Source organism: Lampris incognitus, chromosome 17 (assembly GCF_029633865.1).
Source record: "Lampris incognitus isolate fLamInc1 chromosome 17, fLamInc1.hap2, whole genome shotgun sequence".
In the NCBI taxonomy this organism is placed as follows: domain Eukaryota; kingdom Metazoa; phylum Chordata; class Actinopteri; order Lampriformes; family Lampridae; genus Lampris; species Lampris incognitus.
In genome coordinates, this window is record NC_079227.1 from 27498875 (window position 1) to 27520775 (window position 21901).

The 21901-nt window shown below is 44.1% G+C and overlaps 1 protein-coding gene across 1 annotated transcript in view; it reads left to right on the forward strand.

Annotated features, from left to right (window-relative positions):
* LOC130127170 (A disintegrin and metalloproteinase with thrombospondin motifs 3) overlaps positions 1 to 21901 on the forward strand; it is a 47649-nt gene that overhangs the window by 9752 nt on the left and 15996 nt on the right. The window contains exons 3-8 of the mRNA XM_056296741.1: positions 645 to 801; positions 6735 to 6931; positions 13335 to 13418; positions 16193 to 16349; positions 19830 to 19935; positions 20726 to 20869. Coding sequence (XP_056152716.1) covers positions 645 to 801; positions 6735 to 6931; positions 13335 to 13418; positions 16193 to 16349; positions 19830 to 19935; positions 20726 to 20869 — 845 coding nt within the window. The remainder of the gene's footprint in view (positions 1 to 644; positions 802 to 6734; positions 6932 to 13334; positions 13419 to 16192; positions 16350 to 19829; positions 19936 to 20725; positions 20870 to 21901) is intronic.

The window sequence follows — 21901 nt, forward strand, 5'->3', positions numbered from 1 at the left end:
TTATATGTCTTTTTATTTTTTATTGCCTTTTTGCAAAAGCAGTAACAATGCAAAAATAATCTAGACAGATAAATAGTTAAACGCATAGACAGGCGCTACATTATAAACAAACTCTGCACAAAAGTATGCAGAAAATATGCACAAAAGAAATATTAACACAACTACCCCCCCCCCCCCCACACTCACACACTCACACACATCAGACAGCCCATCCAAGGCCTGGAAGAGAATGAAGGGAAGAGGGAGGGAAAAAAAAAGGAAAGGAGGGGGCAACCATCAGTCATCACTTATGGACATGCAAAGTGCAATGCAATGTGTTTATCTTTAAAGTGACTTTACTGTAAAAGCCTCCACGCAATTATTTTCATGAATTAGAAACCTCAAGTAGAGATGTATGGTTTAATACCCACATTTGATGCTCGCCATCTTCCGCTGGGAGAAAACAGGAATGGTCAATAAGCCTGGGGAAGTGTTCGGAAACTTGCGAAGCCGAAGCCCCAATTACGTCTACCTGCGTCATTTCCCCAGATTCAACCCCTTACTAAATCTTCCAATTGATTAGGCACACTGTAATTATAGGCTCCAGTTCAATTACTGCAGTGGGAGCAGGAGGGGGAGACTAACTTTGAGCCCTCTTTTTCCAGGCAGGTCTAATCCGGACTGATAATGGGGAGTTTTTCATCGAGCCCCTAGAGAAGGGCCAGCAGGATGTGGAAGTGAAGGGGCGTGTCCACGTGGTCTACCGCAGGTCTGCCATCAAGCGGGAGCCAGGCCAAAGAAGGGAGGACCTCCACAATGAAGGTAGGCAAGGCAAGAGACCATGACGTCAGTGGAAACAGCATGGGTTTTGTGTGTGTGTGTGTGTGTGTGTGTGTGTGTGTGTGTGTGTGTGTGTGTGTGTGTGTGTGTGTGTGTGTGCGTGTGTGTGAGTCTTTGTGTCTGTGTGAGTGTGTGTCTTTGTGTCTGTGTGAGCATGTGTGTCTCAGTGTGTCTTTATGTCTGTGAGTGTGTGAGTGTGTCCAACTCTGCACGTGCGTACAGTTGCACAGTAGGCTTATAGCAGCAGGGATTGTAAAAATACATATAATGCACATATAACATAGTGCTAACTATAATCCACATATAAGAACAGTATGTTCACCACTGCGTTTCACTAAAAGGCTCTAACTCTTGTCAATCATTGCATTTTCATTATTTTTCACACTTTATTTTTATGAGAATCCTTTATTTTCTTTTATTCTTTATCTTGCTCTTTTAATATTCTTCTTGTTATTTAATCATTTTATCTTATTCTGTTTCTCTTTTAATGCCTTTTTATGCCTGTATATAAAGCCTTTGTATAGAAAATGTGCTCTATGAATGAACTTCCTTGCATTGCTATGATGTAACATACAATGCTGCAATTACAATGCACATATAATAATATAATGCACTTATAACGATATATTACACTTATATAACATAATGGCACAATTGATCTAAACATAGATGCTCCTCTGGTTCACTGTGGCTTATTCGCTATTATCTCTTCTGTTTACTTTACTTGCGAGACTAAACAAGTAGCATGATGGCACTGCAGAGCCAGAACCTCACTTTACCCCGTAACAGCTGCCAGATGCCGCCGAGGCAGTGTTCGCTTCACCAGCTGGTAAAGTCGGGAATGCTGGGCTTACTACGCCTCTACTTCCCTCCTCGTGAAATGACCCAGTGCTCACCACGAATTCCTTTTATATAGTTCTTCCTCGCGGTAACAATAGCTTGAGCATCTGGTCAGGCCTTATGATGGTTTCATGAATTCACTCACTCGCTCTCCCGCTGCCGTCGACTGTAAAACTGATATGTGGGTTGTTGGGGGGGGGGGGTTGGTTGTTGTTGTTTGTTTTTTTTTCACTTAGCTCTGCAGCTCCCTAACATAGGCCTCCTGACTGCATTGCACCAAGAACAATTTTAAACAAACCACTTCCTCATTTTTTTTCCAACTTTTTTTTTCAGCCACCCTCATGAAATGTATTGCATTCAGTTTTACAGATTCCATATTTTATTGGATGATGTGGCTGCCTGATGTTTGGCTTGTGTCCCTGCTGTGAAATTATGACCCTCTGGTCAGTAGCGACATCATTGCTCTTCTGATGGCTGTTGCAACACTTACACGGAAGGACTTCAGTCTTCAGCATCTTAAAGACAGACGTTGGGGTATCAGTGTGGTGTGTTTGCAGGCTCCTATTCGAGAAGAGTCCTGTGCTTTCACTGGCATCGCTGGTACAATTACCTGTTCGTGTATTTTTAGGTAAATGAACAGAAATTATGTTCTTTAGGGCGTCCAGGTGTTGTGGCAGTCTATTACGTTGTCAACCAAGATGGGGATTGCCAGTTCGAATCCCTGTGTTACCTCCGGCTTAGTCGGGCATCCCTACAGACACAACTGGCCATGTCTTCAGGTGGGAAGCCGGATGTGGGTATGCGTCCTGGTCACTGCACTAGCGCCTCCTCTGGTCGGTCAGGGCGCCTGTTCGGGGGGGGGCACACTGGGGGGAAACAGCATGATCCTCCCACATGCTACGTCCCCCTGACGAAACTCTTCACTGTCAGGTGAAAAGAAGCCGCTGGCGACTCCACATGTATCGGAGGAAGCATGTGGTAGTCTGCAGCCCTCCCCGATCGGCAGGGGGGGTGGAGCAGTGACCGGGATGGCTCGGAAGAATGGGGTAATTGTCCAGATACAACTGGGAGAAAAAAGGTGGGGGGGGGATGTTCTTTAACAAAGATCATTGTTGATGCTGTGGTTTAACTTCAAAAGGAACGCCAAATTAATGTTTTGTCGTTATAAAATATGCATTATTACAATCTTCAGCTGAATTGCTTATGCATTTTGTTTTGCACCAATAGTGCTCCTTGTAAGTGAAGCTTCGGCACAAGAAGCTGAATATGCCAGGTCAACAGAACAAGCTTCTCCTCTCCTCTCCTCTCCTCTCCTCTCCTCTCCTCTCCTCTCCTCTCCTCTCCTCTCCTCTCCTCTCCTCGTCTCGTCTCGTCTCGTCTCGTCTCTTCTCTTCTCTTCTCTTCAAGAGAGGATTCAATCTCTGCATCTTAATGACATACATATGAAAAAATCTGTATTAAATTTTGAGCATGGACATGCATAAATCCAGTGCTCTATTGAAGCACTTCATAAGAACCTTTTGGTCTACCCAATGCAATTTATATCCTATTGTTGCTGTGCACAAAGTATCGATGGGTAGATCGTCCTTGAATTAACCTCCCTGCAAATATCATCTTATATAACAAATTATCTTCAAGGCTGTGATGGGCTGGCAGCCTGTCCAGGGTGTCTCCCCGCCTGCCGCCCAATGACTGCTGGGATAGGCATTCCATGACCCTAGCTAGGATAAGCGGCTTGGCTAATGGATGGATGGATCTTCAAAGTTTATTGAAGATAATTCAGGGCGGCACGGCTTAGTAGGTAGAGTGGGTTGTCTAGTAATCGGAAGGTCGCTGGTTCGATCTCCGTCTTCTCCAGAGAGTGTGTCCTTGAGCAAGACACTGAAGCCCTAACTTCTCCTGATGAGCAGGTTGGTGCCTTGCATGACAGCCTCTGCCATCTGTGTATGAATGTGTGTGTGGACGGGTGAATGTGAGGCGTACACTGTAAATCGCTTTGAGTTGGCGGTAGAGTAGAAAAGCGCTTTATAAATGCAGTCCATTTAACATTTACAGTCCGTTTGTTGCATAAAAATATTCAGAGTTTGCATTCGTTCAGGGAGCTTTGAAATTCACCAGCTAGGCTCCGTGGTCCTTGACCCCTGCAAAATGAATTACTTTTTCAAAGCCACATGATGTAACCTATTCTTTTCGTGGTGCTATTATGGCATGTATGTCATTCTTTTTATGATATACATTATGTCTTTTTTGTTAAAACTGTTCAGTACGGTATTGCACCAGGCGTGTTTCCTATTACCACAGTTCTGCAGCCACTTACAACATTCTTTAACATACCATTAGTTCACTGTTTTTCAGTTACTGAATGCATCCACTTAATCTTACCCACAATAAGTCAATAATTTTTTTAAGACTCATTTGCAAGGTTTGCCTCAAAGTTCATCCATCGTTTGTCACATTTAATGATGTACTGTGACTTTCAGAATGCCATGCCTGTCTGTAGAAACCGCTCGTCCGGGAATTTGGAGTCTATTTGTTGTAGTTTTAACAGGCTTTATCAAAACTTTTATATCGAGGGGCGTCCATGTGGCGTGGCGGTCTATTGCGTTGCCTACCAACATGGGGATTGCCAGTTTCAATCCGCGTGTTACCTCCGGCTTGGTCGGGCGTCCCCACAGACACAATTGGCTGTGTCTGCGGGTGGGAAGCCGGATGTGGGTACGTGTCCTGGTCGCTCGGGGTGCCTGTTCAGGGAAGTGGGGGGAATAGTGTGATCCTCCCACGCGCTACGTCGCCCTGGCGAAACTCCTCACTGTCAGGTGAAAAGAGGTGGCTGGCGACACCACATGTATTGGAGGAGGCATGTCTGCAGCCCTCCCCGGATTGGCAGAGGGGGTCGAGCAACAACCGGGATGGCTCGTAAGAGTGGGGTAATTAGCCGGATACAATTGGGGAGAAAAAGGGGGGGGGGCTTATATCGGTATTTACAGATTAATGGTCATTATTTGGACTGATGCGCCTAAACAATGCTCTGTGTATTGTTCTGCAACGTCAAGCATGTTTTGACAGTCTGTGTCGTGTCTCTGTCTAGTCTGGCTCAATGCCACCCCATCCTCTATAGCGTTTCCCGTAATTCTCTGCTGTTATAGTGGCATGTGTCATAGCCCCCAGCATCATACCAGCCTTTTATGATATGTGATTATCTGAATAGGGCGATTTCTGCCCCCAGCACAACGGCAACTGCTGCGATAACATTTAAGAAGTCTTGTTATGGCTGTCAGATGAAAGTGTTTTTATGCCTTTTATTCATGTTCAAAAAACTTTTTCAGCGTAAAATGATTACCCTCCATCTCATTTCTAAAAGAATTTCTTCATCTCAAACTTTGTCCAGGGCCCACTTAATGTACAGGGCACACTGTCTTCCTTTTGTCCCTATTCGCTCCACAAATTGCTCACAGTTTTTACCATGATAGACTCAATTTGATGCCTGATAAAAAGAAATCTTTTTAGAAATAAAAACAAATCTGCGCAACATGGATGAATGCTGTAGAGAGCCGGCGTATGAGTCAACCCAGATTTGTGCTCTGAATGCACACATTATAGTCACTGTGGGTAAAGGAAATAGACGTCTTTCTCAGATCATCGTCTCTCCGTCTTCTCTCTCCTGATGACTTCGGAGACTGTGATGCGTCCTGCTCTCCATTGGGCACAATCCCACCACCCTGGAGATTTATGCTATTATTTGTGCTGTTCTCGTTTAAAATTGCTTTTATACCCAGTTCGAATCCCCGTGTTACCTACGGCTTGGTCTGGTGTCCGTACAGACACAATTGGCCGTGTCTGCGGGTGGGAAGTCAGATGTAGGTTTATGTGTCCTGGTTGCTGCACTAGTGCCTCCTCTGGTCGGTCGGGGCACCTGTTTGGGGGGAGGGGGAGCTGGGGGGGGGGAGTAGCGTGATCCTCCCACGCGCTACGTTCCCCTGGCGAAACTCCTCACTGTCAGGTAAAAAGAAGCAGCTGGTGACTCCACATGTATTGAAGGAGGCATGTAGTAGTCTGCAGCCCTCCCCAGATCGGCAGACGAGGTGGAGCAGTGACTGGGACGAGTCAGAAGAGTGGGGTAATTGGCCGGATACAATTGGGAGTAAAAGGGGGGGGGGTTGCTTTTATACTATTTGTTTTAGCGATGACAACTTCGTCATCACTCTCATCACTTCTCTCATCTTCCTCTCCCTGAGTGAATGCTGTGTCGAAATCTGCCTCATGTCTTGTGTGCATATTAAGTCTGTTCTCTCTGCAGAACCCCACTTTGCAAAGCTGGGTTTGTGACATGGGGTCCTGCCGGCTCTCAACTGCGTCTGTGGGTTGCTGACGTTGTCTTGGATGGACACATATTCGCTAAATTTGTCTTGCACTCTCTTTACAAGTGTACTTATTACACAGCACATTTAAACTTGCTACATTTTATGCCGTAACTGTGTGTATTCTACATCACCTTGCTCTGTGCAATCTATGATGTCACATTATTTTTATTTTTGTTATTTTGTGCATTTGACACCAATTGAATGTCTGTCCGTCCTGGAAGAAGGACCCTTCCTATGTTGCTCTTCCTGACGTTTCGCCCATATTTTTTTCCTGATAAGGTTTTTCGTGTGGTTTTTCCTCATCCAGGCTTAGGGTGCAAGGAGAGAGGGTGTCGTATGCCGAATAGGGCTACTCTTTTATATTGTACTGATTGTAAAGCCCTCCGGGATTACCTTGTGAATTTGGGCTATACAAATAAACCCGACTTGACTTGACGACTTCTGACTCTCAACTCTCGCATAGGATTTTTAAGCCTTGAGTGTTTTGATGGTAATTATCTGGAGTACTGGAAATGCAAATACAGCTCAGTCGGTACTCACAAAGGTTTTCTCCCGTTCGTATTTAGGCTCCAACACCATGGCGGTCATTGTGCCAGGGCTTTGTCCCAAAACAGATATCACTGAACAGGAACTCCACCGAAATGCGCTTATTCGTAAAATGATGATTAACACAGTCGTTAACTTGACCACACACTTGTCTGTTATCTTTTACAGTGGCGGACTTTGGAATCGCAGATCTCCCTGCCGCTCTGGGTCTCGTCGAGCACAAACTGTCTGAATCAGAGCGCAAACGGAGGCACGCCAAAAAGGACGACTACAACATTGAGGTGCTGCTGGCCGTGGACGACTCTGTGGTGCGCTTCCATGGCAAGGAGCATGTGCAGAATTACGTACTGACGCTCATGAACATAGTAAGTCAGTTTCTCACCTGGTTGATTCTAGCACAAACATCTTTTAACAGAGAGCTATTGTCTTTTTTTTATTATTTTACTGTGTGCTACTTTCCCCGTCGTCTTCTTATTTGACACGGTGTTCCAGCCGGGTGGTGTGGGCTTTCGGGTCTCTCTACTTGTCCTCTCTGACATTCGGCCTTGCTGCATTTGTCCCCTAGGACCCTCTGTTTCCTCAGCTGTTTATGGATTACTGATGCAGAGAGGGGGAAAAGAAAGAAAGAAAGAAAGAAAAACCTCCAGAGCTCAATCATTATGGGTTCCACCTGCTCCTGCCACCCTAATCTGCTTACCGGGTCCAAATCCTCAAGTCAGATTTTCACAGGGTGCTGGTTTCACTCTGTAACAGTTACCATTTGGACCCGGCATGGTGGTCTGATTAGCCGCACTAGGCTAATTACGGCGTAGACTGGGATCGTAGGTCCATAGCAGCCATGGAAGACAAAGAATATGCCAGCAGTCCATTCACAATACCAAGCTCCGCCGACATGGAACGTTGTGTTTGTAATTATAGTTATATAAATGAGATATTATACTGGTGTTTCCACTACAAATGGCCGTGAAAGGAGAGCAGTCTTTCAGTGCACTTTAATGACCACGGCTGATTAGAGTGACACTGTAGGTGGCAGTTAGGACATACTCTGTATTAGACACAACCGTGACTGGGCATTCGGTGAACTGGCTCCGTGATTAGCATTTACTGCGTCTTCAGAGCGCTGGTGGAGAGTGAAATAGTTTCGTGAGAGGAAATCCCACCAGATTAAACCCCAAAAAAACAACAACAACAACAAAAAAACAACAAATGAACTGACCAAGGTAGAGTGAGGTCAAGTGAAGTATCACCGGTGCAAATCCACTCCTCTTGTGCTGCAAAATGCTGGAGGGCTCGTATGAAAACCCTTCTGTCCACGTATGCGCCTTACCTGCCCGTTGACGTTTGACACGAGAGGAGATTGTGACGTTTAAAGGGGTATAGTTTATACAAACGACAGGGAAAAACCAGAGGCATGCTGTGCTTGAGAAAAGCCCTGCCTGACTCAACCCCCACCCACCCACCCATCCACACCCACACTCACACCCAATTCCACGTGCACACACACACACACACACACACACACACACACACACACACACACTAATCCCGTCTCCGCTGCCGGAGCGTGCTCATAGTACCACCTGGAGAAAAACTCTCCCCGAGGGATTGATTACTGGACATCCTGTCTGCACAAAACCAAGGAGGCTGCCGAGGTTCCTGCTGCACAATGGCCATGTTGTTTGAGCGCCGACCAGGTTTTGTCCACGTCAATGTGATGCTATACGCAAGCCAGGGATACCTAACGCCTGTAAGGCCACAGCTGCTGGACTCATTTTCAGTCATAACAGTCCAATTCAAGCCCCGCTGCGTGCTTCCTCTGGCTTTGTAATTATCTCATAATATGCAGAGTTGGTGCTGCACCTCGGTGGAACATTGTGCTCATAAAATCGCAAAAGAATTGAATTTCGTAAGGATTAGGTCGCTGTAAATGAAGGCTTTCGAACCCGGAACAGCTTAGGGCTGTGCGCATCTTGAAGTACATGTAATGATACGAGAGCAACAATCTGCACCCTGGGTCATCCCTTTAGAAATGGTCAGGGTGCCATTTATTTTATTGATTTATTTATTTTTATGCCGTCCTCGTTTTTCAACAGCTTCTATATTAGCGGTCCAACATAAACCCAAGTATATAGGTCATTATAAAACAGTCTGGGAATTTGAGCTCGTAACACAAATCTGGGAGAATTCGGGGTCGATTGAGTATTCTTTACGCCATTAATTGAGCTGAATAGGCTTCTGTGAATGGAATATTTGCTTAAATTCCTCGGGTGTAGCCCTACATCCCAGAGCAAGTTCAGACTTTGGCCAAGGCAGAGTCCTGCATCAGAGACACCGCCGTCATCCTGCATAGTCATTATTTCTACACAGTCTCTGAGTTAGCTCACGAGGGGCCCTCTCTTCTCTAAAAATTCCCATTTGTCTAAATAAACAGCATTCTGTCATTCCCTTCATTGTTGCAGAGCTTGTCAGCTATCCACCCGTCCTAAACTCACATATCGGTTTGTGCAAACGCATAGTTGGCTTGCTGTAATTTCACAAAGAGGATGTGTTTTAAAGCCAGTGGGGGTTTCGGATATCCAGGGAAGAAAATCCACTGTAAAACAGAATTCAAGTTTTGTTTTGGGTTTTTTTTGGGGGGGGGGGTTGTTTTTTCTTTTTTAAGATGCACCTAAACAGTTCAATAAATATTTGGGTGCAGGAACAATTTTCTCAGGCTCTCTCTCTTTCCATTCCCAGAAAACAGATGACCACAGATGTAAACTGTTTGATGAGCCCCTCTCTAAAGTAGAAGAAGCCAGATAACTATATCCAGATTTCAGAGCATCAGGAGGCAAAAAGCTAGAGCCGTTTCCTGGATGATGAGTTCCAGGTTGATATTATAAATACAATAAGAGAATAATGATAATGAATCAGTGAGTTCACGTCGGCTTTTTTTGTGTTGCATTATTTTATCGTTTCACTTGTTGGTTGGGAAACCCCTCTGGGTGCTCTTTCATTTTGTCAGCTACCAGTTTACACTTCACCTCTGGCTTGTCAAACTTTTCATCTCTTGGTATCAGGTATTGACTCTCTGTATTCCAAGGTTTGGGAGACGCTTGTTTATGATCAAAAGATGAGACTGAACTGTCTAAGACTATACGGTGGCCCAGTGGTTAGCACTGTTGCCCCACAGCAGGAAGGTCCTGGGTTCGAACCCCAGGCCATCCCAGGTCCTTTCTGTGTGGAGTTTGCATGTTCTCTCCGTGTCTGCATGGGTTTCCTCCGGATGCTCCAGTTTCTTCCCACCATCAAAAAGACATGCATGTTAGGGTTAATACTTCTGTCTGTGCCCCTGAGCAAGGCAATGCATAGAAGAACTGGAGTTGGTCCCCGGGCGCTGCAGCTGCCCACTGCTCCTATACAATAGGATGGGTTAAATGCCGAGAACAAATTCATTGTAAGAATTGAATTAAGTTTAAATTAAGTTTCCTTTATTAATCCCGTGGGGAAATTCAGTTACTGCAAATGAACCCATCCTAGCTGTGATCTGTGTAGCTAGGAGCAGTGGGCTGCCGCCTTCATGCTGCGCCCGGGGACCAACTCCAGTTCTTCTCCCATTGCCTTGATCAGGGGCACAGACAGCAGGATAAACCCTAACATGCATGTCTTTTTGATAGCGGGGGAAACCCACCGTAGACATGGGGAGAACATGCAAACTCCACACAGAGGACGACCTGGGATGACCCTCCCAAGGTTGGACAACCCCGGGGTTCAAACCCAGGACCTTCTTGCTGTGAGGTAACAGCGCTAACCACTGGGCCACCGTGCCACCCAAGAACGCAATTCGTTGTAAGAATACAATGTCAAATAAAGTGGCTTTCATTCATTTTCATTCATATCGTGAATCACCCATCACCCGTCCTTTAGATTTCAGCTTCTCAGTTGTGGCGCCGCATATAGCAGATGCAGTTTGTTGGTTCAGGACGGTCATTTCTACAGCACAATGAGGAGAAGCTGCCTGTTTTCCGTTAACAGCTGGCATGTTTGCAGCTCACAGACAAGAGCTGCATCATAGCGGTGCACAGCCGGTGCGTTGGCATCGGCAAAAACCAAAGGATATGACCTCGGGGCTCTGCCACTGTTGGAAAAAAAAAAAATGTCACTGACACCAGTTAATCAATGACCTTTGTTAGATCAGGGTAGCCCGTTACTGGCAGGCGTATGTTCAGAGCGGCGATGAACAGACGGGTGGTGCATGCAAAGCTTTTCTGCGTCAGCTCGCTTTCTCACACCAATGCAGTTATATTTACCAATGGAAATGAAAGACATCCTCTATGTCTAACTGCAATAGTGAAAAAAGAAAAACTATGAAAGAAAAAAAAGGCGAAGTATTGCACAAGTTGTTTTCGAAGTTCCCAACAGACCGACGTGCCAGGTTAATGTGTGTGGCTCTATCACCTGGGGGAGCAAACCTGCTTGCCTTAAAAGACCAATTGTGAAACATATGTTTCCTCTCAATGACAGGTTTGGAAGTCACGTGGAGAAACGCGAGGGCGCTTCGTGAGGAGAAATCACTCCACGTTTGCCGGGCGAGAGTTGAGCCCGTTTGTCATGTTGATGATCACAATCCATAACCGTCATGTGGGATTTTACTAAGTGGCTCCCTGGTTTATTGAAAAAGATGAGAGAGAAAAAAAAATCTATCCACTCCTTCTTTTTCCCTGAACTTTTCTTTGTCAGCCACAAATTGGATCTGTTGATTGACTCACTAGAGCGCCGGGGAGAGTTGGTGACATGTAGTTGTCGTTTGATGGGGATAAAATGTGCTCAAATGGAAATTTGGCTGGAGGGTTTCATTGGAAACCCAGCTTGACTCCACATTCCACGGCATCATTAGAAAGCCAAATGGCAGTCATCACATTTCTAGGTCAGACCTCCTGCTCATTGCATAATAATGCCGGTTTTATTGGCCGGGTGCCAGTGTCTTAACAAGATATGGCACATTTCATCATGATTCATAGCCTCTCTAAGAGATTGAAGAAAAGCTAAAAGGCCGGGTGTAACCATGCTGTGCAGCTCAGAACTGAACCGCTTTCTGCAAAAGAAACACTGAACACTATAGTTGTATCTGCACAGAGGAGCTTAATATTTACCTTTTTCAAGTATCTGATATCTATTTTGCTTGTGTGAAGAAATATCCCTTAGCTGGGGCGGCGCGGTGGGCTAAGTGGTTAGCGCTGTTGCCTCACAGCAAGAAGGTCCCAGGTTCGAACCCCAGGTCGTCCCAGTTCCTTTCTGTGTGGGGTTTGCATGTTCTCCCCATGTCTGTGTGGGTTTCCTCCGGGTGCTCCGGTTTCCTCCCACCATCAAAAAGACATGCATGTTAGGGTTAATACACCTGTCTGTGCCACTGAGCAAGGCAGTGGAAAGAAGAACTGGAGTTGGTCCCCGGGCACTGCAGCTGCCATCTGCTCCTATACAATAGGATGGGTTATATGCAGAGAACACATTTCATTGTACCTGTACAGTGACAAAATATAGTGGCTTTCTTTCTTTTTTTCTTTCTTCTATCTGCATCTTTCTACTTTTAGACACATACACTAGACTTGAAGAGTTTGGCAAGCCCATCGGGGATCATTTATTTTTCCTTGCAGCACAAAGTGAACTTACATTTCGTGGCAAGCGAACGTGATCTATTCTTATCAGTACATTAAATTAGCCAACAGGTTATTAAACGCTCAACTCGGCTGCTATTTTATTGTTCTTCTCTCTTTTAGGATTTTTATCTTATTAATTTCCTCGTTTCAATATAAAATACATATATAAACGTCACTGTTTTATGCTGGGCTCACCTGTAAATTGATGGTTGGACATGAAAATTGGTGAAAATCACTGACAGAAAATTAGCATCCTCATATACAGCATCCCCATCCCCGGAGAAACCGTTTGATTGACTGTGGTGGACAGAGAGCAGCAAATACTTCACTTCACTGTGTGTGTCCTGTATGTTCTGTGCTGTGATTGTCCATCTTACCGACGGCCCTGGAAACAACCCAGGGAACGAAATATCATTATTGTGCAATCGCTTGATCAATAGTAAGCACAACATCATATCCTTAAGCCCATACTGATCGATTTTCATTTTTCCACACAATGAAGAGAGTACATCGAGGACATCTTAATTGATGTCCGTCATTATAATAGCTTCGTTTTGCCGTCAGGTATCGAGGTCAGTGTAAGATGTCGGGACCGAAGATACCAAGTGGAAATTCTCTTCACTTTTGGCAGCGTCTTGCTTGTGAATTAGATTCTCTCAATAAATAAATTTATAATTTTAAATAAATAAATACATTTTAGAATTTCAATAATAATAAATAATTAAAAAATAAATAAATAAAATAATAATAACAATTCCAATTTAATAATATATTTTATAATTCCATTATAATTCTGTTAACCTCTTTCAATGTTGTATTCTGTAAATTGAATTGTGTAAACACAACATCCATTGCACGTCTGTCTGTCTTAGGAGAGAGATCCCTCCTCTGTTGCTCTCCCTGAGGTTTCTTCCTATTTTTCCTCCCTGTTAAAGGTTTTTTTTTAGGGAGTTGTTCCTTATCCGATGCGAGGGTCTAAGGACAGGATGTTGTGTTGCTGTAAAGCCCCTTGAGGCAAATTTGTAATTTGCGATATTGGGCTATACAAATAAAATGGACTTGAGTTGATTCTCTGATACTGAGGCGCTTCCTGCCATTGATTAATATTGTGCATCTCCTTTGCTCCTGTCAGGTTGATGAAATATACCACGACGAGTCTCTGGGAACCAACATCAACATTGTCCTTGTACGCATGATAATGGTCGGGTACAGACAGGTAAGACCTGAGGTTAAAGACGGGTTTCTGACGCTTGTTACAACATCGGGTCAGCTGGTTTACACTAAGTAGGTCTACGCTCATAAAAAAAAAAGAAGAAAAAAAAAAGAGCGTGACCTTGTTGGGATGCTCACATGGAAAGAATGAATGGTGTGAATAGTAGGAATCTTCTTTTCAGTCTGCAGACTAGAAAAGTCACAAATAGGGAAAACATCTTTAGTGTGTCTCTGCTCTGCAGTATTCACACACATCAAATCATGCATCACTGGCAAAGGATACCACAAACACAAGCAAAAAAACAATTGAAATATCAACCTTATGGTGGCTTCAAATACAGAATGGCAATACAATATACAAATACTGTATGAATAAGACTACGAGATATGCCAGGCTGTAACTGAAGTAATTCTTCATTGTTTTCTACGGAGAAGCAGAGGAAGGTGTTAGATGCCGGTAGCAGATAGATAGATCAATAGTGTGCAATAGACATTTTTATGGATGCATGTATTTACTACATATTACAACTGATATAAGGTTTTGTTCTGAGACAAAGTCAAAGATCTATCCAGGTATGGATTAGATCTAATCTGGGTCCCTTCAAATCAGTTTTTATGAGAATAAACCTGGTTGTGAGGTGAATAAAATGGGAAGTTTGCGCTGGATAATGGAGTGGTCAACACAGCAAAGCATTCAGCATTCATCATTCTGCCCTTGTTTCCCCCAAAATGTATTCATCCTACGCACAAACATCAAACAATACTCACATCTAAATGAAATGTTTTGCTACACATGCAGCTCAACTGTCTGCCCACGGCCACCGCAGCACTGAAGTCATTGTTGATTTTTACACACGCATGTGAAAGGACAGGGAAAAGCATTATAATCCAAATTAAAAAAGAAAAAGTACTTGGAGCAGTGACTGGGATGGCTCGGAAGAGTGGGGGGATTGGCCAAGTACAATTGGGGAGAAAAGGGCGAACCCCCCCCCCCCAAAAAATCCTGGATTATTTTTCTCCTTATTTGATATATATATATAGTGTTTTTATGCTGTAAGAAGAAATAGGTAGTGCTGCAAGCGAGTCCGCTGTGTGCTGCAACTAGCCAAATAGCTCACGTGTGTCTTTGGCCAGACATGCCACTGTTATGGCACCGAACCTTTTCTCTTTAGTCCGATTCCTGCATGTTCCTGACCAAGCACAATGCATCTGGCCCTCTCCCACCTGTCTGGTTGCCAAAGCAGAGAGATGCTGTTTACATAGCCCCAATTAGATGAGCTCAAACATGTTGAGCATGTCTCCGCTCATGGCAAACCCAGCTTTCAGCACACACCCACACACACACACACACACACACTAACACACACACACACGAAGGACAAATGGCAGCAGAAACCTCAGCTGGCTTCGCTCTGACTTCAGGATGCCTCATATCCGATGTCTCACCTAGTCACAATACAAGATACTGTACTGCATGCACCATGTACAGAAGCATATTCCATATAATCAGGCAGAATTAATGGAAACCTTCCAATAATAATACAAAACGTGATGCCAGTCCATTAAGTTTTTAGGTTAATAGCATAGCTATTTCAGCTGCCTTAAAAATCATCGCAGTGCCTCTATTGATTGTGACACCCCGTGCCAATTTGAATAGAAACACACATGGATGATTTAATGTTTGCCATGCAAGTCTGGCCCTGTTGCAGACACGGTGAACAGAGGGAAGCCCAGACCTTTTAGGAATTTACTTCTCAGTCTGTCTTCTTGCAGACACATAGCCGTGCAGACAATTCATCTTGAAAGTTAGATTATAACTCTCCGTGTATATTGAGCAGTTTTACTTTGTCAGGTTTGAGTGCAATCTCATTCTGAAGTTACGGCATCTTCTGTGGACTGTTTTCTTATCAATGAACTTCCTTGTTGGACATTTTCTGGTTTGTTTTATCATTGGACTTATCTCCGTTTACATTATTGAGTACTGGAAAAGCAGGAGAGGCACCCCAGACCTCTATCAGTCGACTCTCATATAAGAATCAATAGCACGGGGGCATCCAGGTAGCGTGGCGGTCTATTCCGTTGCTTACCCACACAGAGATCGCCGGTTCGAATCCCTGTGTTACCTCCGGCTTGGTTGGGCATCCCTACAGACACAATTGGCTGTGTCTGCGGATGGGAAGCCGGATGTGGGCATGTGTCCTGGTCGCTGCACTAGCGCCTCCTCTGGTCGGTCGGGGCACCTGTTTAGGGGGGAAGGGGGAATAGCATGATCCTCCCATGCGTAGCGTCCCCCAGGTGAAACTCCTCACTGTCAGGTGAAAAGAAGCGGCTGGTGACTCCATATGTATCAGACGAGGCATGTGGTAGTCTGTAGCCCTCCCCGGATCGGCAGAGGGGGTGGAGCAGAGACCCGCATGGCTCAGAAGAGTGGGGTAATTGGCCAGATACAATTCGGGAGAAAAGGGGGGGGGGATCCAAAGGGGGGGAAAAAAGAAACAATAGCACAGTGCTCGCATGATATCAATGTGAAAGTCGTCATTCTCTCAGGATGCTCACTATTTGGGCATAAATATCCCCCACACCTCAGGTGATCATGATTGGGAAGTTTATCTGAGACTTTCACAATACAGTCTATTCATCCAATTCATAGCATGACTATAAGGAAATAGAGGTTAATAAACAATCCATCATATCAGTAATCTTTTTTTTTTCATTTGTAAATTCACACAACAGTTTGAAACGTGGTAAAACGTTGGCCTGTTTCTTGCATTTCGGCAGTCTATAAGCCTGATTGAGCGTGGCAACCCGTCAAGAAGCCTGGAGCAGGTGTGCCGATGGGCCAACACGCAGCAACGCCGCGACCCCGATCACGCTGAGTACCACGACCATGCCATCTTCCTCACCAGGCAAGATTTTGGTCCCGCAGGTATGCAAGGTACTGTATTTTTCTCGATCGAGGCCTGTGCAGACTGAGTGCTGATATCTGCATCCATTCACAATGGGTTGGCGTCAGGTCTTGCCCAGGTAAGGTCAGTGGAAACTTAAAGGAAAGCTGCAGTGGAGGTCAAGAACATGGCTTTACACAATGGTGACCTCACACAAAAGTAGATTATTGAGAATTTCTCCCAGCACCTTTCTGACTTGACGTTGATGCCACCCTTTGTTGGAAAAGTGAAATTCGTCTTGTGAAAGAAGTTTTTTGGCATGTAGAAAAAAAACAGAAATGCTTGAATTTTGATTTAAATTTCCATTTAGATTTCAAAATAACAATAACAGCTGTTCTTTTTTTATTGTTAACCTTTATTTTGCATAAAATCTTGTTGATCTATTACAATTTTCTGCACAACTGTTAAGTTCAGTATGAACTTTGGACTTTTCATGACACAACTAATGAATAGATGGCTCTTACTCCAGCCATCACAAACAACACAATAACACATGTATGTGAAAATTAGGAGAAAGAGTTCAGTACCATACATGTTAAACGTTTAAAATTGACTGTTTGCAAAATTTCTCCAACTCTCGGACCCCTCAACCACTGTTCTTATGTTTGACAAACCTGATGAGCTCCGCTACAACTAAAGATTAGCTTAAACTGCGGTGTGACTTTTTTACAGTTGCCTCAACAGCATCTTTAAAACATTTACCATTCCTCTAGCTATGTGTTTTATCTAATCTAGCATCATCTGTGGATATCTATCAAAGCTGCCCTGCTGCTCCTAGTGGAGTATCGATGTTGAAGGACGTGGAGACCGTTGCTCTGCACTGATTGGTGGATCACCGTGTCAATCATTATTTTGCAAACAGTCAATTCGTATTTTGCTCTATTCGCTCTTTTCAGCAGTTGAAAAGGGTGGTGCTTTTTCTTCTTTTTTTTGCAATACAGGAAGTGTGCAGCTCATCCACCACAAGCAAAGAAAGTTGAAGTGTCAGTGTCCAGAATGAACAAACATCTTCTGTGCTGAAGTTCAATACCACTCGTTGACTTGTGTTACATTTTTATCTTTAAAGCACATGTGCCAGGTTTAAAGGATGATCAAAGACTACCTGCTTTTTCCTGTCACACCTCTGGATGTTACCATAGCATCATCTGGTGTTGTGATCATAACAGGCTTGTTTCTATGGCACCTTGCTTCCATAGGGTGGACCCAGCACTCTGTCTCGGGGTCATGGGTAGACATCACACTCTCTTGCCAGAGTTTTGCTATGAGATGATAGATTCTATACCCAGATATAGACTTGGATTTGGCTGTAATGTAAGAAAGTTCATACGATGTGAGTCCACGCATCCACAGCTGCAAGCCAAATGGAGACGGAAACTATGAAGTGCCACATTGAGACACTGAGTACACATAACAGATAGTCAGTGGAGTTAGTTTGATGTCTTTGAGGGGGAAAAAAACTGCCAACAAAACCCGTGAATGTGATGAGGTAGTGTTTGTAATTTTCCCCTCTTTGTTACAGAGCTGTTAGTCGCACTGAGTTTATCAGCGAGATGACCAGAGATTAACTTCCTCCTTACTTAATGAAATCCACAAGACACAATGGAATTGTTGACTGTAGCGGCTGCCGCAACTTCTCGCTTCAGTGTGCAAAGCTCACAATGGCTTCTTCATGGGAATGTAATCTACATTCTCCTGAATGTCTTTTATCGGCTCTGTCAGATAAAGGGCTAAGCTCAACCACTGCTTTCATGTTTGCTTTTTGACTTGCAGCACACACTCAACAGGTATGTTTTTTCATTACCTCGAGATCAATACAGAACCATCCATGCACAAGCCATCTGTAAGCAATTAAGACCGCAACGGGTCATGATAGGACACCATCATGACGGTGGCATAGCGAATACTTTGCTATGACTGATGTAACTTGCTGCAGGCATTTTGCCTTTTTTTTTTCCAACATCAACAAAATAACCAACACTAGATGCTTTTGAAGTGCACTTATCATCAGCTGCCTACTTCTGCATTTTCTGCTCTTTACATGCATGCCAAAAGTCTTCTGGTGGTCAGAAAGCATGACATTTATTTAAAAAAAAAAAAATCAACAACTGCCACAAAAAAAGGCTCTGCTTCTGAACCAAGCCAATTGCGCTAAGCTGAATTGCTGCACATCTCTTGATCGAGTTTTTATGTATAAATTTTGTGCTTTGCTTTAAAGTCTGTTGTATGGGGTACTATATGTTTGGTATCATTTTGCTGGGTTTTTGTTTAGCTTGTATATATCCATGCTGGGTATGTATGAAGTGCTTCCAAGCTTCCATGTTCACCTCAGGGCTTTGTAAATATATCTTAATGTGATATCCAGTACACAAGCTGCCAAAAAGACCCGGTCATCAGGCTTTTTCAAAATCAACTGTCTGCTATGTTCAGGCAATAATAATTTTCTGCCCTCAAGGTGTTTTTCATATCGCCATTGCACGTAGCTATATCTTTATCTGGAACTGCCTTAGTTACGCATACTTGCTAGCTATGTTCACTCAATCAATGGCATCCAGCCATGAACAAAGACTCCCATGCTAAAGCTAACATCAGTCAAAACATTACGCTGCCCGGTACATTGTTGTGCGGTATGCCAGAAAATAACTTATGTTTTTCTGTTTAATGATGCATTGGAATTATTCCTGGTTTTCCCACTTGCTCTCCCCGAGGGGCCGTTTGAGATAATTGCCATTTATGATGAGTGTGTTGCATGCTTAAATGAAATCAACTGTTAAAGCAAAGGCAAATCGTGTTTGAGGTGAGGACATGAATGCAGACTGTGTGTACATCTGCAGGGGAGTGAGTCTGTTACACAGTTGCTATTACAGAGCCCACACAAAAAGTAGTTTTGGATGATTTTGCCATGGACAAGTTGAGGGTAATTTCTCGGCACAGCAAACAATACCTCTGCAAATTTCCTCCTGTGTGTTTAATCCATCCCTATCCTGCGGTAATAATTCAAAACGCAGAGCAGACTTTTGTTATCAGAATGAGATAAGGTAAATCTGAACAGGCCTAAATGGGGATTTTTTTGGTCAGTGGAAAAAAAAAATCCACTGCATTTAGATGCCAAAACATTCCTCTTAAACAGAGACGTTGACAGTTAAGACATCTGCGCAAGCATGGGACTTCAACAAAAGCAAAGGATTTCAATGATTGTGTAACAGTGTAATGACCACAGATGTGTAGACTCGCTAGCCCTTGGCTAACGGGGCGGACCCTTTCGTTGACTGGTGAGTGCAGTCGCCCATGGTGCGGGGAACCCAGGTTCGATTGGTGGCTGCGAGTCTACACATCCATGGTCGTTACACTGTTACATTAGCACACCAAGAGATGTTCCCCCACCCTCTCTGCCACCCCCTTGATGCGGAATGTCATGATCTTTAAGTGAGGCAGTTTGTTTTTCAGGGCCATGTCGTCTCTCCATTGCCTAGGTTACGCTCCGGTGACGGGGATGTGCCACCCACTGAGGAGCTGCACCCTGAACCACGAGGACGGCTTCTCCTCGGCGTTCGTGGTTGCTCACGAAACCGGCCATGTGTGAGTTATGGCATGCCGATGAAAGGTCTCCGTCTCTGACGAGCAAAGTCTATGTAGGTTGTAGTAATGCACCCCATTAAAAGTCCTAATGGCTCCTGACATATTGTAACAAAGGGAAACGGCTTAAATGTCACCACAGCTAATCACTAGTGGGCCATTTTTAGAGTTTAAAAACCTCCCTGATAGAAAGTTTGTGGTCCTTGACCTTCTTGGAATTTTCCCTTTTGATCCAGAACTTGCTCTTTGAAGTTTCTTTTTTTTTCATAACAATGTTCAAATGTTGGACCAAGTGCTTTAATTTGTGAGGGAATCTCAGTGGTGCAGGTAGTGCTCTCTTTGGACAGCTCAATAGCACCGCCTATGGTTTCATGTTAACTTTATGCCAATGACCGTATCTAATGTGGGTTTGGGCATATATATATAGATAGATAGATAGATAGATAGATAGATAGATAGATAGATAGATAGATAGATAGATAGATAGATAGATAGATAGATAGATAGATAGATAGATAGATAGATAGATAGATATAGATTTGTTTGGTATTTTTCATCGATGTAATATGTAGATTAATATGTCATCTCCCCACATATGGCAGGACCACTTCATAAAAAGTGTAGTCTCTTTTCCCTTATCTGCTCTTTATTCTTACTTCCAGACTAAGCTTTGATGATTAAGACTTTTCCATGAGTATGCTCCAAACCTCTGTGTATGGTAGTCAATTGCAATTGATTTTATTTTATTATTTTTTTTGGATGTCCATCACAAACTCTTTGGCATTGTCATCAGGTTAGGAATGGAGCATGATGGCCAGGGTAATCGATGTGCTGATGAGACCAGCATGGGCAGTATCATGGCCCCGCTGGTGCAAGCAGCTTTCCACCGCTACCACTGGTCACGCTGCAGCAAGCAGGAGCTGAATCGCTACATCCAGTACGTACAGGCATTATTGAGAATTACCTTCACGGACATATGTGATGCTTACATTGATTACATTGATTTACTTTGATTTGCCTTGATTTGATTTTCCTTGAAATCATTAGTACATGTTTGCTGTTGTGATTTACATGATTGCTATATGTGGACACCCGAACACCAAACCCATATGTGCTTGTTGAACATCTCATTCCAAAACCATGGGCATTAATATGGAGTTGGTCCCCCTTTCTCTGTTATAACAGCCTCCACTCTTCTGGGAAGGCTTTCCACTAGATCTTGGAACGTGGCTGTGGGGATTTGCTCCCATTCAGCCACAAGAGCGTTAGTGAGGTCAGGCACTGATGTTAGGGAGAAGGCCTGGCTCACAGTCGGCGTTCCAATTCATCCCAAAAGTGTTGGATGGGGTTGAGGTCAGGGCTCTGTGCAGGCCAGTCAAGTTCATCCACACCAAACTCAGCAAACAATGTCTTTATGGATCTCGCTTTGTGCATGGGGGCATTGTCATGCTGAAACAGGAAAGGGCCTTCCCTAAACTGTTAACACAAAGTTGGGAACACACAGTTCTCTAGAATGTCATTGTGTGCTGTAGCATTAAGATTTCCCTTCCCTGGAACTAAAGGATCTAGCCCAGACCAAGAGAAACAGCTCCAGACCATTATTCCTCCTCCACCAAACTTTAAAATTGGTACAATGCATTTGGGCAGGTAGCGTTTTCCTGGCATCCATCAAACCCAGATTGGTCCATCAGACTGCCAGATAGTGAAGCGTGATTCATCACTCCAGAGAACGTGTTTCCACTGCTGCAGAGTCCAATGGCGGTGTGCTTTACACAACTCCAGCCAACGCTGGGCATTGTGCATGGTGATCTTAGGTTTGTGTGTGGCTGCTCGGCCATAGAAACCCATTACATGAAGTTCCCAACGAACAGTTCTTGTGCTGACGTTGCTTCGAGAGGAAGTTTGGAACTCGGCAGTGAGTGTTGAACCGAGGACAGATGATTTTTTATGCAGTACGTGCTTCGGTGCT